Genomic DNA, 18,118 nt, shown 5'->3' with positions numbered 1-18,118 from the left:
GCTGCTGGGGTGTGACGGGTGCCTGATAGCCTGAGAAATGCCATTGCTCTTACTTGATCCTGGCGTGTGCAGTCAGTGATTTGAAATGAAATGCGCTGTGCCAGGCAGAAAACATCCCTGCTGGAAGATGGAGTCCAGGAAAGGGGTAGTTTATCTCCCCCTTCATGTGCAAGGGCATCACTGGTTACCAGTTGCACCCACTCAGGATAGGTAACTAATGTTGCCCTTAAGATCTGTATGATATTGCTCTGTAAATAAAGCCTTGCAGCCTGCATGAGGCTGTTCACACGGATCCAAGCGCTGCAAAGCAGTAACTGGATCTCCCAAAGCTGTTGGAGCAGGTACGTAATGTTCCCCTTCTCTCTATGGAGAAATGGACTGTTGCAGGAGGTGGCAGAAGGCAGGCTTAGATGCCAGCTCTCCTGACTCAGCTGTAACTTGGCAGGGTTGGGAATACTTCAAAGGGACTCCATGAAGGGATTAATCCCTGAGTTTAGTGACGGTGGATTTCCAGGGCTCTGTATAATCTGACAGACGAAGCTATTTGCAGTGGTTCTTGAGCTCCTGGAGCTCCCAAGTGCAAGCTTTGGGCCGTGCTGCTGTATCCACAGCACCTTTCTAAGAGCGAGGGCAGGAGTGCTGATGTGCCCTGTCTCTTAGAGCGCTCCTGTGGCAGAGGGGTCCTGCACCCACCCCAGTGATGGCACCTCAGCAGGGAAGAAGGCAGGGTCAGCATGAGTGAAGATGGGAGGTGACTAAGGAGAAGAAATTTCTAGAGAAGGAGGTGAAGAACACTTTGCAGGTGCTCACCCACAGCCAGATCGCTCTCAGTTCGCTGAGAGCACAAGGAGGGAGGTCCCTTAACACAGGCTGATGTGGGGAGAGGGGCTGGCCATGCAGGGCAGTGGCTGGTGGGCAGCCCAGGCGCTGGGCTGTGTCCCAGTGAGCCTTCCCCAGGTGGGACCAGCCATGGTGGTGCTCCTCGGCTGCTCTGAGATCCTTCCTTCTCTCCTCCAGGCTCTCCATCAGCTGTATTACGACCCAAACATCGAGAACAAGAACTTGGCTCAGAAATGGCTGATGCAGGCGCAGGTGTCCCCGCAGGCATGGCACTTCAGCTGGATGCTTCTCAACATGGACAAGGTGCCCGAGATCCAGTACTTTGGTGCCAGCGCTCTCCACATTAAAATCTCCCGTTACTGGAACGACATCCCAGCCGACCAGTATGAGACCCTCAAATCACAGCTCTTCACCCACATCACCCGCTTCGCCAGCGGCTCCAAGATCGTGCTGACCCGGCTCTGCGTGGCGCTGGCCTCCCTGGCGCTCAGCATGATGCCGGAGGCTTGGCCCTGCGCCGTGGCAGACATGGTGCGCATGTTCCAGGCGGAGGACTCCAACGTGGATGGGCGAGCGCGGTGCCTGGCGCTGCTGGAGCTGCTGACCGTGCTGCCCGAGGAGTTTCAGACCAGCCGCCTGCCGCAGTACCGCAAGGGCCAGGTACGCAGCGTCCTGGCGCAGGAGTGCGGCTCCGTCTTCCCTTTGCTGGAGCAGCTGCTGCAGCAGCGGGACTCCCCTGGTTTTATCAAGCAGAAGGTGTTGAAGTGCTTCTCCAGCTGGGTGCAGCTGGAGATCCCATTGATGGACTGCGAGAACCTGATCCAAGCAGCTTTCACCTCCCTGCAGGACCCGGAGCTCTTTGACACAGCAGTGGAGGCTGTTGTCAATGCCATTTCCCAACCTGATGCCCAGAGGTAAGGGCAGCCTCTCCCACATGCTGTGGGTCTACAAGGGAATGGGGTGGGAAAGAAAAAACTCAGGGTTTTTTTTAGCTACTGTTCATCCTGGAGGTGGTGATGGCAGCGTCTGGGAGATGTTAAAAGCAGCCGACAGCTACTGGTTTCACAGGGTTGGTCCTGGAAGCCTTTGCACCATGGCTGATTTGTGGGGGGTATGTAGTCTTGGGTCCCCACAGCCCATCCTCCTCCTCTCAAGCAGATGAGGATATTCCCTTTTGGATCCTTGTGTCAGATATGCAGCACCCGACCAGGGACCAGCTGCCTGGCTCCTGCCAGTAGGGTTTTAGAGACCCTCCTCTGTCTCATGCTGCTGGTCCAGCCAAGGAGCTGGTTTGATGCAGAGATAATAAAACCAGACCTGATGGTTTTCTCCCTCCTCCTCCTGACTCCAGCAGCTCATGCCAGCCAAGGACTCATCCTTTGTTTATGGCTGTGGCTGCCCCTGGAGCAGCTGAGCTGAAGCAGGTCCTGCTGGGGCTGCGCTGTGGGGCTCCGAGTTCCTCTGCTTGGCTGCGTTGTCCAAGCTGCTGTCAGCTCTTGGGACCGATGCCGGCAGAAGGGAAAGTGCATCTCCTCCAGTTCCCGTGGCCACATCCCCTCCTGGCTGCTTAGCAACCCTCCAAGAGGAGGGTTTCCTTGAAGGCTGAGCTGAGCTGCTGCTGCTGTGCATTGATGTGCATCACTGCGCATCGTGCAGGCTCCGGCCCTCTGCAGCGGTGCAGATGCTGCTGCGGTTGTGAGCCCTGGTCCTCGCCTTGGCTTCAGGGCAGGGGCAGCTGGCACAGTCCATGGCTTGAGGGCAGTCTGGGGTCATCCTTTTCCATGACAAAGGGGTTGCATCTGCAAGTCCCCCTGCACAATGAGACCCATCAGGGTTTTGACCTGTTGTTGGGTGTGGGAGGGGTTGCCTCGTTTGCATCTTCATTCAGAAGATGACCACAAACACCTTTCCTTGTACCTGGCAAAGGCTGTGGGCTAGCCCAAACCCTTGTAGCAGGATTGGTGCCGAAAATGAGGTGGTGAAAATGACTTGCAGTTCTGAAATGTTTGATTCTGTTTTCCTCCTTTCCATTTCCCTTGAGTCTCAGAAGTCTGTTGGCTGTGATTCCACACCTGTGTGCAGGAGCCTGGCCCTGCAGCACCGTTCTTCAGTTGCATTAAAAGCCTGAGCTTTCTGTGAGCTTTCAAAGTGAGTTTTGGTGGGAAGTGTAGCTGAGAACGGGTTGCTTCTCTCTGTTCTTGTGCTGACCCTGCCACACGGTTTCTGGCCTTGTCCAGTCCTGCCACCCTGGCTGCTGCTTTACAGCCTTACCAGCACTTGCTCTCCATTCTTCCCCCTGGAGGCATCACTGGCCGTGGCAGAGATCCCTCTCTGAAGGCATGCAGGCAATGGCCAGGACAGGGCAGGAAGGCAGCCTGAAAGGGTGTCCAGTGTGTGAGCCTGGCGCAGCCCCCACTCCAGGGTGTGGGGACAGCGGTAGCATTGTCACAGGGATGCCCTGCCAGGCAGTGTGTGGTGTCAGCTGCTCCAGGAAGGAGCAGGACAGTGCTGGGTACTGGGATGTGGGATGGCTTCAGGAGCTGGGTAGCTCACAGAGGCACCACTTCCCAGCCCCAGTGGGCTCTCTTCCCCTTTGTTCTTTGTGTCCTCCATCCCGCATCCCTCCTCCCGGTTCCTCTGGTGCCAGCTGTCCCGCCCCTCTGGCTTTGTTGTTTAGCCATGGAGGATCCAGCTCTTCCTGGAGCCCCCAGGGAATCTCCTGACCTTTCTGTCTCTTATTTTAACAGTGTGGGAGGTCCCTGCTGCTTTTCAGCTGCTTTCTTCCTCCTTGGTCTCTTGCCTTTGTTTCTGCACCCTGCTGCCCTTAGCTGCAGGCTCAGAGCATCCTTGACACTGAGCTGATGACATCGTCCTCTCCAGAGCTTTGTAGGGCATCGTGCATGTGACAGTTGGGTCTCAGGGCTCCCCAGTTTCCCATGGCTAGGTAACCTGTGGGTCATTTTCCAAGGGTAGCACCACTTTGCATGGCATCCCTCATGCTGCAGCTCCTTACTGGCTGCCACCCATGACTAGATGGAGAAGGGCAGGTGGGACCTCATGGGCTAGGATCACCTAGCCATGGCACTGCCTCATGCTTGGATAAGTCACTTGTGCCAGCATCTTCCATTTCCCTTCCTGTGAGGAGCAGTGGGTGGCTTTCCTGCCTCTGAGGTGTTACTAGAGATGATGCAGCAGAGATTCATAGGTGCAAAGAGTTTGATCTCCTTACCTTCTAGGAGGGAGGGAGCCCATAGCACCCAGAGGAGGGGATGCCCCAGGCATTGCTGGATTCTGGATGATGTTCCTCTATTAGGATACGGCATTCCTGGGAAGAAACCTCAGAGGCTTGGCCAGGAGCTGGCAACTGGAGCCCCTCTGAGCACAGCTCCACTGTCGTAAAGCTGCTGAGGCACAAGACAGCAGGAATGGAGATAGTGCTGCATCTTCTTTGCAGAGGAGGCTTGGGCTGGATTTTCAGTCTCGCTTGAGGATTATCCCCCCAGCTAAGCAGGTCAGAGAGCTCGATGGCACGTGCTGCAGCAGGAGAGCTGGCACGTGGTGCTTGGCCATGCTCTGCAGCCCAACGGGTACTGTTGGAGCAGGGAGAGGGACCTCCATGTGATGTGTGCCTGCAGTGGGGGATACGGAGCACAGGCATCAGGCAGTGAGCTGCCCCTCTGAAAGCAGCAGAGTGTTGCTGTAGTGGTGGAGCTGGCAGGATCACTGACATCCAGGTGGGATTGCTTGGTGCTCAGCCATCCCTTCCTGGTGCTGGTGCTCAGTCCCTGAAGAAGAATTTCACTGGGAAGGTTTTCCAAGAGCTTCATTAGAAACAGTGTTTTAATAACATCTGGGTTTTCTCATCAGGACATGGCTCAGATTTTGGATCAGGAAGGATGAGATTGTCCCATATAAGCTGTACATATCTCCCCTCTGCAGGTTGTCCTCCACACTGTGATGTGGTCTGGGGAGGGTTGTGGGGAGAGCAGAAGGAGATGCTGGTCTCACCAGGGGAGCTGCAGCGGCTTTCAGAAGGGATTGGACCAACTCATGGAAGCAAAATTTGCTCAGGTGCTAAATACCAGGATATTGCTCAGATTCTTGCTCAGGAAGGCTAAGACAGATCACTGGAGGGAAATACATGGGGAAGCATCACCTTACGGCTGCCACGTTCATACACTCACAGGCATCCACAGGTTTTGGCTGCTGGAGGTAGGCTGCTCAGCTGGGCATTCATGGTTGGTCTTGTCCTCTCCTGCCCAGTGCTGGGGTACCTGAGGTGGGAAGCAGGGGCAAGCTCGTCACTTGGAGCTGGGAAGCAGCACTGGAGTGGCCTGGGGCCCTGTGCTCCGGGGTGTGGAGGAGAGCAGCTCAGCTCTCCTGGTCGTGGCTCTTGGGATGCTGGTTAAAACAACTCACCTAGAGCAAGAACTGCCCTCCTTGCTGCGGCCCTTTCATCCAAGTTGCCTTTACATCGGGACAGGCAGTGAGCGGAGCAAAGTGGTGCTCCGGAGGCAGGGTTCACCCAGGCTTTTCCACAAGTCTGCATTAACATGGGATGAGTTGCAGCATGGAAGCAAATCCAGTTGGTTCTCCCTATTGGCTGTGCAGGGTGTTCAGAGGACCAGCTCAGGTCCAGGCATCCACTGTGAGTGTGTCAAGCTGACAGCAGAAGCGGGATCCTTGTAATGAACTTCTAAAGTTGTGAGAGCATCTCTGTGATGTGAGCCCAGTGCTGTGGAGGAAGGGTGGCTTTGCTCTGCACCAGAGCAGTGGAGGGTCCCCTGTACCTTTTTGTCTGGGCACTGCCCTGGCTTCTTTGTGCCAGCCCTGGCTGCAGCATTGGTTCCCAGGGAGAGAAGCTGATGGATTTCCCAACTCTTCATCATCACATTGCTCCCACGGTGCCACATGCATCACTCAGGGGGCGTCAGAGGCTCGAAAATGGCTTACACAAAAATACCTGTCCCCATGACCAGTGATTTCATCTGGGGGAGAGGGGCGAGGGGGTGACCCCTGCCAGCACAAAGTGGGGACACAGAGGGCCAGCCACCAAGACACCTTGTTCCTTCTGTCTTCTGTTGGCCCAGACCTAAAAGCTGCCACCACCAGCACAACTCTCTCCCTGCACCAATGGTTTTGTTCTGCCCTAAAGTAGCCATAGCAAGAGGATGGGGCAGCTCAGCCACTCCAGGATGAATGTGTGGCTGTCCTGGTGTCAGCAGTCACCCTTCCCTATGGTGGAAGCACAGGGGAGCTGGCATCACGTGTGCCTCCCGCTCCGAGCATCCTCAGCCCTGCACCTGCATGTGGTGGGTCAGGCAGGGAGCGCACAGAATAGCTGCAGCTCCGGATAACACGCCTCGGCGGGCAGGGAAATGGCAGGCTGCGCATCAGCCTCCAGCACGGCCTCTCTCCGGGGGCCCTGGGCTGCGTTTCACCTTGGCTGCCTCCTTCTCGTTGCCTTGGTTACCATCACTTAGAGGCAGCGGCGCGGAGGGGAGGCTGATGTGCGTGATGTGATGTGGGAGAGCTGTGCTGCGCTGAGCTGTGGCAGCCCAGGAGGGTGGGGGGGACAAGGGGTTGTGTCAGGGACCAGCATCCTTCTGTGCTAGGAGTCCCTAAGGGTGGCTGGCCCCTTCTTCCCAGAGAGCACAACCTAGATGTGTCCATGCTGGACAGTTGTGCCATATCCCACCGGCAGCTCTGGCTGCCTTCATGCAGAGCTGAGAAGAGTGGTGAAAAGAGCCCACAGGTCTGCCCTCCTGTCGTGGTTTAAACCCAGCTCGTTCACTCACTCCCCTCTTCCTGCCCTCCCAAGAAGAAGGGGACAGTGAGTGAACGAGCTGGGTTTAAACCACAACACCTCCCCACACTTCTGCTCCCTACCGCTTTGATGCTGCCATGTGCAGGCACAGCTTGCTTGGAGCTCGTTATGGCAGTGACCAGTTAGTGTGGGCTGGGTGCTGGTGCAAATGCCCCACTGCACCACAGTGCCGCTGCCCTCCCAAACCTACTGAGCTGATGGCCACTGGGTCAGCCCTTCTCTTGCAGAGGCTGTGCTGCAAGGGTGCTTGGGGCTTCAAATTTTGTCCTGATGCCACAGGCTGGAAGTAGAGTCCCTGTAGACAGTAAAGGCTCCTGGATGCATCCCATTGCATAAAGCAGCCTTCCAGTAAGGAAAGCTGGGCAGGAGCCCTGGGAGAGCATCCGGAGGGATGGATGCCCTGGCAGCCAGTGCTGTGCTGATTCAGGCTGTGCTTGCAGGTATGTGAATACCCTTCTCAAGCTCATCCCGCCTGTGCTGGGGCTTCAAGAGCAGCTACGCCAGGCGGTCCAGAGCGGGGACATGGAGACATCACATGGGATCTGCCGCATCGCTGTGGCTCTGGGGGAGAACCACTCCCGGTGAGTGCTGGGGATGGTCCCCAGGAGAGGGGAATGAGCTTGGAGCAGGACCTGTCCTGCACCAGTGACGTGTCAGGGCAGAGGAGCTGTGCCCACAGCAGTGGTGCCACCCTGACTGTGCTCTCTGCTCCTCAGGGCACTCCTGGACCAGGTGGAGCATTGGCAGAGCTTCCTGGCCCTGGTCAACATGATCATGTTCTGCACTGGCATCCCTGGGCACTACCCTGTCAATGAAACCACCAGCTCCTTGACGCTCACCTTCTGGTACACGCTGCAGGTCAGTGGCCATCATGGGTCGGTCCTACTCTCCAGGCAGGACTCAAGGCACCAGTGCACAGGACTGGGATCTGGCCTGGTTGCGTTTGATTCCCAGGCATTTCTGATGGCGCTGCTCCTCACCCTGCACTCGCAGTCACCGCAGGGCACTCATCTCAGAAATGCTGGTCCTGTGGCTTGCGTTTTTCCACCCCCAGTCTTCCTTGGAAGTGTGAGCCAGGCTTTAAGGGCCTCATTAACATAACTAATTAAAACTTCATGCTGATTTCTTTTCCAGCAGCAGAGCTGGCTGTTTAGCTCCTTGCTGTGTGCCCGCAAGGCTGAAGAGCTTGTGCTGGCTCACTGCAGGCTAGACCTTGCTGCCAGGCTGGTGGTGTGATCTGTTGGAGGAGGAAAGAGGGCCTGGAGCTGCTAGTGGCTGCCCAGCATGGGTCCCTCTCCCAGGGCCAGTGTTCCCTGTGCCAGCCAAGCAGCCTTGCCACGTCGTGCTCTATTTTTAGCCCCTGTTCATCCCCCCCAGCTCTGTTCCTCTGCAATGTGATGCAGAGTGGCTGAGCATGGGCAGGGAGGGGGGTGATGTCGGAGCTACATGTGGCCAAGGCTCCCACCTCTTTTTGCTGCTTCTCCGGACAGGCTGAGGATACGGGTACAGGCAGGAGAGCGCTGTGCTCAGGCACCCGTCGCAGCCTGCCTTGCGGGGGGATCCAAGGCATGTGTGCTCCTGATGCAGGCTTGCTCCTGCAGCTAGGACATGGCAGGGCAGTGCCACCCTGCTGTAACCCTGCTCTCCTCAAACACCCAAGGGTCCCCCTGGTTGCTGGGGCTTCTTGCATCCAGATGGTGCTGGTGCCTCAGAAGGAGTCAGCATCAGTTGAATCTTCAGGAGCTGAAAATGCAACCTCCAAGGCATGATAGGTCCCACCAGCCCTGAGAAGTGTTCCCAAGTCCCCTTTGCAGCAGGCATGCCAGCTCCTTTCTCTTTGCCCTGCACCACCTCATGTATTCCTCCTTCTGCTACCAGGATGACATCCTCTCCTTCGAGCCAGACAAGCAGGCGGTGTACCAGCAGGTCTACAGGCCTGTCTACTTCCAGCTGGTGGACGTGCTGCTGCACAAAGCCCAGTTCCCCTCTGATGAGGAGTATGGCTTCTGGTCTTCGGATGAGAAGGAGCAGTTTCGGATATACAGGTACAGTTGGGAGGCTTGGGTTTGCTTGTCAGGCAGGCAAGGGTGCAGGCAGCATCCTGCTACCCAGGAGACTGATTGCTGTGTGGAGACCCAGGGAGGGACAAAGAGGAGATTCCTTCCACCAAGAGCTATTTTGGCTGTGGTGGTGATAAGGAAATGAGCTGGTATTTTGGCATGGCACCAGTTGCCGTGCTGAGGATGCCCTGGGAGCACCCTGTGATGGGCTGGGGCAGTGTGTGCAGGCAGTGCCTGTGCTCTGCCTGGCAGTGGGAGGGGAAGTCATGTGTTCATGTATGGAGCACTCTGCAGGGGATGGGGACAGCATTCGGAGACCCCCCCCCATGTTCTCTGCAGGGTGGACATCTCTGACACACTGATGTATGTGTATGAGATGCTGGGTGCTGAGCTCCTGAGCAGCCTCTATGACAAACTGGGACGTCTCCTGACCAACACAGAGCAGCCGTCCACGTGGCAGGTGAGTGAGGGGTCTCAGGTACCAGGCTGATGGCTGCCAGCCCCTTGGGACATTGAGAGCAAAGGGACATGGTAGAGGCAAGGAGTGTGACCCCCTTGCCAGCACAAATGCAGGCTTTCTGGGGTCTGCTGGGGAGAGGAACAGGTCTTCTGCATCCCTGTCCTTAGCACTGCCCAGGGACCGTCCCCCTGGGAAGTCTGGGCTAGTGTTGGCATCAGGGGTCATGCATGGCTCTGATGGTGCCTCTCCCACCCTGGCAGCACACGGAGGCTTTGCTCTACGGCTTCCAGTCCATCGCCGAGACCATCGACGTGAACTACTCCGATGTGGTGCCAGGGCTGATTGGCCTCATTCCCCGCATCAGCATCAGCAACGTGCAGCTTGCCGACACCGTCATGTTCACTATCGGTAAGGCCCTTGCTCACACACAGGGTGGGGAGGGGGAGCCCCTCTGAGGCCATTTCTGCTCAGCGATAACAGCAGTGAAAAGCAAATCTGAGCATCCCAGGGTGCGGGAGCAGGAGCCCGCAACGCAGTCGTGTGGTCTGATCCCATCTGTGTGTGCAGGGGCTCTGTCGGAGTGGCTGGCTGATCACCCCGTCATGATCAACAACGTGCTGCCACTGGTGCTCCAAGCCTTGGGCAACCCTGAGCTCTCCATCTCCAGCGTGTCCACGCTGAAGAAGATCTGTCGGGAGTGCAAGTACGACCTGCCGCCCTATGCTGCCAACATTGTCGCCGTGTCACAGGTAGGAGCTGGGTGCAGATGGGTGTGTGATGGTGACCTGGGATGTGCACTGTGCATACCCTTTCTTCTGCAAGGATCAGGGCAGGGGGATGCCAAGCAGCAGCTCAGGGCATCTTGCTTGGTGTAAGGAACTTGTCTGTCCTGTTCCTAGGCCAACAGACCCAGGTAGCAGGCCCTGTGTCCTGCTGTGAATGCAGAAATAGCTGGCAGTGGCAGACACAACTGCCAGGGGGTCTACTAGGGTTGCACTTGGACATCTGTCCTTTGTTTGTCTTGTTGGGAACAGACTGGTCCCTGCAGTGCTGGGTCAGCTTGTCCCAGGGTCTTTCTTGGCTCTCAAGATCTGGGGCAGATGGGTCTCAGAGCCATGAGGTGCTAGGAGGAGGGCTGGGCTTGGGTGAGCTGCCAGGGTGTGTGTGAGAGGAGAGAGGGGCTGGTGGAGGGCATGAGTTTGCTTTTGGAGCTTGGGGGATGCTGTCAGCAGACTAATGAAGCCCTGGCTCCTTGACCTGTCCTGCAGCAGCACCTGGCCAAGCCATGGGCTCCCTTTGCTGGGTTTGCTGGCAGAGAAGGGGCTGTCTGTGGCACTCACCCTGCTCTTTCTCTCTCCCCTTCCTTTTGGCAGGAGGTGTTGATGAAGCAGATTCACAAGGTAAGAGGGGCTGGCTCACACCTCTGGCTGGTTCTGCTTGCCCCCGCTGTGTACCCCATAGTCACACCTAGCTGAAGACATGAGGGGTGCCATCACAAGTTGGGCTGACCCCAGAGAAGAGCTGAGCACTGCAGCCACTGTGTGTGGGGCCAGGAGTAACTGCGGGGCTCCCATAGCATGTGGGTGGGGTCATTTGGAGGGTATATCTCCATAGAGAGGGAAGGCCCTGGGGGGAGGCTTAACTCTATCAGTTCCCAGTCCCTGAAAGCTCAGTGGTGCTGAGTCAGCAGGCATGTCTTCAAGAGGAAAAAGAAGGGAGATAAGTGTGGGACAGAGCCTACGCAGGCTATGCCTGTGACCAGACTGGGGTGGGATGCTTGACCGCAGAAGGGCCGAGACAGGATGGTATGCCAAGGAAGGGCAATCAGTGCCAGCATGGAGATCCCTGGGCACCAACTGGTCTTCCAGTTGCTGGGAAGAGGCCAAGTGTGCTGGTGGCAGAGTGCCTGCTCCGTGGGTTTGCCATGCTGGCAGGGAGCTGCTCCCCTCTCCTGCAGTGAGATGCAACAAGGGTGACCCAGATAGAGCAACTCAGGAGCTGCAGCACACCGGGGTCCTGGCTGCTGCCTTAGCTAGTGTGCATGTTAGGTTGTACCTGAGGCTGCAGGCTGACCCATTGTGTCTCCTCTCTGTCCCAGACGAGTCAGTGCATGTGGCTGATGCAGGCTCTTGGTTTCCTGCTCTCTGCACTGCAAGTGGAAGAGATCCTGAAGAACCTGCACTCTCTGATCACCCCCTACATCCAGCAGCTGGAGAAGCTGGCTGATGAAACAGTAAGTGCCTGTGTGCTACCTCCGTGCAGAATTGCCTTCTCCTGCTGACTCTGGAGCTGTTGGGTTGAAGCAACACTCTTGAACATGGGCTCAAGAGAGACAGCAGTGCAGGGAACTCCTCTCTGTCACTTTGCCTCTGCAGTCATGGTTTCTCAGGATCCTAAATGCATGACTATGATTAAGCAGCATGGTTTTTGGCTTTATTTTCCCTGGCAGCCCAATCCCTCCAACAAGCTGGCCATCATCCACATCCTGGGTCTGCTGTCCAACCTCTTCACCACCCTAGACATCAGCCACCACGATGATGACCACGAAAGCACTGAAGTCAAGAAAGTTCCAGTGCAGCAAGGACCCAACCCAGTGAGTAGAGCTTGTTGCTCTTTGCCACAGCCTGGCTGAAGCCTTGCTATTCACTGCTGGTGCCAGGAGATGGGGGTTAATGGGGAACGCAGTGTGTACCATGAAGAGGGTAGTGCCAGTGCATTCAGCTAAAACAGCTCCTTTAGCTCATCCCACCACTCCTGAGGTGGCAGAGGTGACCCTCTTGGCTGGGTGCTGCACTGGAGGACAGCCTGGCACTGTTAGCTGTGCCATGGTGCTTCAGCAGGGAAGAAAGCTGTCCATCTTTGGAGAGGGGAGGAGGCAGGCAGTGGTCCCAAAAGGTTTGTGTCCTAGCCATGCTTAGTTTTGAATCTCCCCTTCCTGGTGCTGTGGGGGCCAGTTCTCTTCAGTGCCTCTTGTTCCTTGCAGGTGGTGGTGGTTCTGCAGCAAGTCTTCCAGCTCATACAGAAGGTTCTCAGCAAGTGGATGAATGATGCCCAGGTGGTGGAGGTAACCAGGCTCCTCCTGTGTACTGCCTGCAGCTCTGCCACTCCTTGCTGCCCTGAACTGGGGACAGCAAAGGACAGACTCTGAGTGATGCCCTGTAACAGGGATGTCTTGCTTGGTTGTCCAGACCAGTGCTGTCACCAGCAGTGTGCAGCCATTCTAGTCTGTCTTGTGCTCCTGTCAGCCCCACGCCTCTCCAGCTACAGGGGCCCTACCATGAGCAGAGAGATGGGGGTCTACCAAACCTGTGTTCCCTAAGAGGAGAGCTCTCCTCTGACCTGGACCAGTGTCATCTGGTGTTTCTCCAGTCCTCTCAGTCCAGTAATGCCCATGTGCAGCATCGCACCATCCACATTCCCCTGGCCCTCAGGGAGACTTCCTGCTGCAGTAGGAAGGGTGTTTCCTGATCTCTGGGAGCATCCTGTGCTGCAAGGCAGGGCAGCAGTACCAGAGCAGGTCTGAGCCCTCTGCCTGGGTGATCCCCATCCCCACTGCCAGCTCTTCCCTTCCCTGGGACCCATCCATCAAGCCCTGTTCCCCCAGAAGAGGTCGCCCGATGCCCATTGCTCAGAGCAGCCCCCCTTCTCCCACAGTCCGTCTGTGCCATCTTTGAGAAGTCCGTGAAGACCCTCCTGGATGATTTCGCCCCCATGGTGCCTCAGCTGTGTGAGATGCTGGGGCAGATGTACAGCACCATTCCCCAGGCTTCTGCCATTGACCTCACCCGGCAGGTACGGAGCCGAGCTCAGGGCTGGGGCTGCTGCTCCCCAGGGGGTTGGAGATGTACAAGGCTAACAGCAGCTTGGGTTCTTCTCTCTGTCTTGCAGCTGGTTCACATCTTTGCCCATGAGCCTGCCCACTTCCCTCCCATCAAGGCCCTCTTCTTGCTCGTTACCTCAGTCACGCTGACCCTCTTCCAGCAAGGTACGTAGGATTAACCCTTCTTCACGCTGGGGCTGTTGTCAGGCTGTTGCATGCATGGAGTCTGGAGGCGTCTTACCAGGAATGGCTGTTTTCACTCCTAGCTAAGCTAATGGGGCCATCTCTGTTTCTTGGATTCATCCCAACCCCTGGAAGGTGGGTACCTTCCCTGCAGGGCAGCAGAAGCAGGAAACCCCTGGGTGAGATGCTGTACTGCCGTGACAGCCCTGCTTCTGCAGCAGGGCTGGGTGTCCCGTGCTGCAGGGCTCAAGCTGGAGTTCCAGTCCCGCTTGGCAGGGAGGCTGCGCTTCCCAGGAGATCCAGGGGCTCCTCTGGGAGCCAGTGCTGTTTGTAGTGGCCAGGAATCAAGCCCTTGCATGAGCAGGAGGATGTGTGTGTGAGCATCTGGGAAACGACCTCTTCAGAGTCACTGCTGTGATGCTGAGGATGCTGGTGTCCTCCCCCAGGGCAGGGTCTCTCTTCAGCTCACCGCACACCCTACAAAAAGCAAACGGGGGTTAGGACAGGCCCCTCCGCACCATGGCTCCCCTCAGCCTCTTGGTGACTTGCCCTGTGACAGGGACAAATGTATGCTGGAGCTGCTGGCTCTGGTTCTTCATCACTTCCGTATGCAGTCCCCAAGGGGTCTTGTCCTTTGCTGACAGCCGGATGCTGGGTGGGGTGATGCTGTCCCCCTGTACAAGGCTCAGAGCTCTGTAGGGAGGCTGGGGAGGTGTGAGTACCCCTGCTTCATCATCACACCATGGTCTGAGCAAACCCTGCTGCACTGAGGTGTCACTGGGGTCAGTGGCAGGCGAGCTGGGCTTACCTGGAGATCAGGTCCCTGCTTGTGCCACTGGTGTGTGGATGTGTCTGCACTGAAACCCTCTGGCTCGGTGCCTGGGGAGGCAGTGATGCCTCCGTGCAGGAGCAGGCATATCTGCAGGAGGGAAGGGGAGAGCACAGAGCCCGAGCTGTGCCAACGCTTGGATGCAAGCTTTGCTTGTGCAAGCGGCCATGCAGCTCGCTCTGTGCCCAGGGCTGTGTGCTCCCACCCACCCCATGGGTCCCTTTGAGGGGGTGGCCAGCCCTGAGCAGGGTGAGCCCCTTCTGCTGAGCCCACGGGCAACAGGAGACGGGGTACTGCCTGACCCCACGGGGTCTAAGACGTGTCTGTTCACAGTGGGATGCCAAGGTAGGGTGAGTGGTGCTGGCATGGAGATCTCTGGGCACCGAACTGCTCTCTCCCAGGAGGATGCTGGAGGACACCTCCAGGAGGATCCTGGACCCAGGATCTTGGAGAACATCTGGGAACAGGGCGGGAGGGTGACTGTGCCAGGAGCAGCTAGTGCTGGTGACAAGCATGTGCACGCCTGAGCCCGGCTGGGCCTATCAAGCGTTTGCTGAGGTGCTGTCGTTCACTTGCAGTTATCTTCCAGGACCAAACAGTGCTCTGAAGACACCCGCTTGGTCCCCACAGTGCAAAAAGCTCTAATTCTCCTTGTGGAAATGGTGCCCAGCTAGCCCCTGCTCCTCCTCCTCTTCCTCCCCAAGGACACGAAGATCTCCTCCTTGGCTCTGCAGCACTCAGGTGCTAGCTGGAGGCCCTGGGGCTTCAGACCCTTTCCTTTGCAGTTTCTTTCTGTTCTTGGGTTCTCCAAGTTTCATGATTTTTTGTATGTTTTGTTTCTTTAACTTGCTTCAAGCTGCTCATGTTGCCCATCCCTTTCCCCACACACCCCTCCTCCCTTACACTCCTGTTTTCACTTGTAAATTCTTTCTGTATCACATAACTATATGATGTTGAGTTGCTGTTTGTATGATTTTTCTCTTAAGTTACATCTTTATTATATTTTAGGGCCCAGGGATCATCCTGATATTGTTGATTCATTTATGCAACTCCTGGCACAGGTGTGTTTTAGTTTCTTATTCATTCACTTTCTGTTCTCTCTCTTTCTCTTTTTAATTCGATTTAAACCTATTTTTAGCTTTCTGTTGACAACGTTTTTTTTTCCTTTTAGTTGAATATCGAGTTTCTCCATCTGTTTCCGTGGAAGTTGAAAACAAAACATTCTCCTTTAGTTCTGGGTCTGCACCATCCCCACGGCAGTGCCCTCCTCTGCAGGGCAGCCTCCAGCTGCCACCCCCTTGCCTTGCCAAAGCCTGTGCGGGGTGCTTGGGGCTGATGCCTTGGTTACCTTTGGGTGACAGGCAAATTAGAGCATTAAGTGGATGTTCCCTAATCTGTTTACCTGCCCTGTGATGGGTCCTTTGGAGCGGGGATGGGCTGAGCTGGCTGCTTTGCCCCTGATCCAGTGGGAGGAAGCCCATACCCATGGTAGCAGGCAGCTGCCAGGGTTTGGGTCTGAGCAATGTGGTTGTGATGGCGTCTGAACCTGCAAGGGTGCCACACTGCCTCCCACCCCTGCAGCCTCTCGGGGTGCTGGCAGCTCCTGTGCTGCTGGCTTGGCGATGCGCGGGGATGGTTTGCATTGGTGTGGTGGGGGCTGGCTCATGGGGCTGGCACTCCTGTCACCACTGGTGTTGGTGGGCAGGCAGGGCCATTGCTATGCTGTGTGTTGGGAGCAGCGGGAGCCCAGCATGCTCCTCAGCCTGCTGCAGCACTTGGGAGAGAAGCCCGGATGTCCTCGATGTACTCAGTGCCCCATCAGAGATGCTTCCCCTGGCACCTACCCAGAGGGTGTGTTGGTGGTGAGGAGGGGCCCCAGGGAGCCAGTTTTTGCTTCGTTTCTGTAATAGTAGGATCTCTAAACACGTGCTCCCCCGATGGCTATGCAGGAGCACCCACCCAGGCAGCTGCCAGAGCTGTGGCCATCCTGCCCTTGCTGGCAGCCCGGGAAGGATGCCCGGCATGTCTGAGTGGTAAGCTGTGAGACCCCTCCAAAAGTTGTTTGGTTCATGTGTGGGTCTTGTGGGGTGGAGTGCGCAAGGGGGCTGCACTTCACTGCCCCCAGCTCCCCAGACAATGTCTGCTCCTCACAGGTCGCACTTTGATGCCCAGATTTTGCTGAAACCCACTGCATCTCACCAGACATTGCAGCATTTCTTCCCTGCTTTTCAACTTGAAAGAAGTAACATGATTTAGATTATCAGAAAGCATTTGCAGCTTTTGCTGGTGCTGGTTTTGGAAGATGTGACCTTTTAACAAGGGTTTTGAATGTGATGGGAGGATGTTCAATGGGGTCTGTGCATGAGGTTCGTGGAGGTGTCCTCCCAAGCCACTCAGTGTGGCAGGACCTCTGCTTGAGCACTGTACTCAGTTTGAGGCACAACACTTCTGTAGGTAGAGAGCACAGAGGAAAGCATCAGGGAAGATGAGCATCTTGTACACATGGTGAGGAGGAAAGGCTGATGAGAGCCTGATGAGCTGCATGAGTCTTAAGAGTGTGTAAAGGTAATGTTCCAGTCATAGGTAAACAACCCTTTTCTGTTCTCCTTGAGTGGGACAGACAGGACAGGACAGGACAGGAGGAAATAAAGGAAAAGGATCCAGGTCAGGCAGTAGGAGGTCTTCCCAAGAGTGCAGGGAAGCACTGGAAGGTCATTTGGAGAGCTGCTGTTGCTTAGAGGGCTTGAAAGGTCTCAACAAGCCCTGTTGCTCTTGGAGGGCAGGCAGAGGTGATCTTGTCAGGGGGTAGAGCATGAGGTGACCCTGAGAGACTCTTCTATTTGTTGTTTCTTTGGAAAGTGCTGAGTTTCTTTCTGGCTTGGGGTCGTTTTCTGTGTCTGGACATGGCACATTTGTGCTGTCTTGGAGAGAAAGTGCAACCATGCTGCCACTTCCATGGGGTGTGCTGGGAAAGCAAACACCACCCATCTTGGCTGCTGGGAACCTGTTGCATGTTGCCCTCATGGGCAGGATCTGCAGGCAGTGCTGGGGCTGCAAGCTGGCAGCTGGCCTGGTCTCCTATCTCCGCACACCCTGCATCCTTCAGAGGCTGTGCTGCAAGAGCAATTCAGAGGCTCCTACTTCTGCGGCTTTTCTCTCTTGGATCACTGCAAGGCTGCTGCCAGCCCACCACCACCCAGTCAAGACCTGATGTTTTCTTGGGCCTTTTAATTCCAGCAACCCCATGGAAACCAAAGGATCCCATCCCTGTCCTCTGTCCACACACACAGAGGACTTTTTTCAAGGTTTCCTCCTCTTCCTTAGCCTGTCTCTCTTCCCAGGCTGGTGATCTGGCAGGGTCCTTTGAAACCCATCAGGAAGTGGCCTCACCATCACTGCTTGGCTCCTTGCTTTCAAGATGTCAAGAGGTGTCTGACAGCAGAGGTGGGTCCTGCCGGTGTTCCAGAGAAGACTCTGGAAGAGAGTCTCTGCAGTGTTGCTGTTGAGTGTTTGTAGATCATAGAATCACAGAATGAGTTGGGTTGGAAAGGACCCTAAGATCATCCAGTTCCAACCCCCTGCCATGGGCAGGGACATCTGCCTCTAGACCATATCACCCAAGGCTCTGTCCAACCTGGCCTTGAACACTGCCAGGGATGGGGCATTTACCACTTCTTTGGGCATCCCATTCCAGTGCCTCACCACCCTCACAGTAAAGAACTTCTTCCTTAGGTCTAACCTGAACTTCCCCTGTTTAAGTTTAAACCTGTTACCCCTCTACAGACTCTAATGAAGAGTTCCTCTCCAGCATCCCTATAGGCCCCCTTCAGATACTGGAAGGCTGCTATGAGGTCTCCATGCAGCCTTCTCTTCTCCAGGCTGAACAGCCCCAGCTTTCTCAGCCTATCTTCATACAGGAGGTGCTCCAGTCCCCTGATCATCCCCGTGGCCTTCTCTTGACTTGTTCCAACAGTTCCATGTCCTTTTTATGTTGAGGACACCAGAACTGTACACAATACTCCAAGTGAGGTCTCACGAGAGCAGAGCAGAGGGGCAGGATCACCTCCTTCGACCTGCTGGTCACGCTCCTTTGATGCAG

General features: G+C 56.1%; 1 protein-coding gene across 3 annotated transcripts in view; it reads left to right on the top strand.

Annotated features, from left to right (window-relative positions):
- The window catches only part of IPO13 (importin 13), a 31,544-nt gene that overhangs the window by 8,112 nt on the left and 5,314 nt on the right, over positions 1-18,118 (top strand). For 2 of the 3 annotated variants that reach the window (XM_061345016.1, XM_061345017.1), the window contains exons 2-15: positions 1,018-1,754; positions 7,108-7,248; positions 7,384-7,525; positions 8,546-8,712; positions 9,067-9,187; positions 9,448-9,595; positions 9,755-9,936; positions 10,561-10,587; positions 11,286-11,420; positions 11,637-11,780; positions 12,171-12,251; positions 12,842-12,979; positions 13,076-13,172; positions 15,028-15,080. In XM_061345016.1, coding sequence (XP_061201000.1) covers positions 1,018-1,754; positions 7,108-7,248; positions 7,384-7,525; positions 8,546-8,712; positions 9,067-9,187; positions 9,448-9,595; positions 9,755-9,936; positions 10,561-10,587; positions 11,286-11,420; positions 11,637-11,780; positions 12,171-12,251; positions 12,842-12,979; positions 13,076-13,172; positions 15,028-15,080 — 2,313 coding nt within the window. The remainder of the gene's footprint in view (positions 1-1,017; positions 1,755-7,107; positions 7,249-7,383; positions 7,526-8,545; positions 8,713-9,066; positions 9,188-9,447; positions 9,596-9,754; positions 9,937-10,560; positions 10,588-11,285; positions 11,421-11,636; positions 11,781-12,170; positions 12,252-12,841; positions 12,980-13,075; positions 13,173-15,027; positions 15,081-18,118) is intronic. The other variant, XR_009724168.1, reaches the window with a different exon arrangement.

This window comes from Neopsephotus bourkii, unplaced genomic scaffold, assembly GCF_033783945.1.
Source record: "Neopsephotus bourkii isolate Nb327-2 ecotype Australia unplaced genomic scaffold, CSIRO-AGI_Nbou_v1 NB_234, whole genome shotgun sequence".
NCBI classification, from domain to species: domain Eukaryota; kingdom Metazoa; phylum Chordata; class Aves; order Psittaciformes; family Psittacidae; genus Neopsephotus; species Neopsephotus bourkii.
The sequence above is the reverse complement of the archived record's forward strand: the minus strand, read 5'-3'. Positions and strand labels throughout refer to the sequence as shown.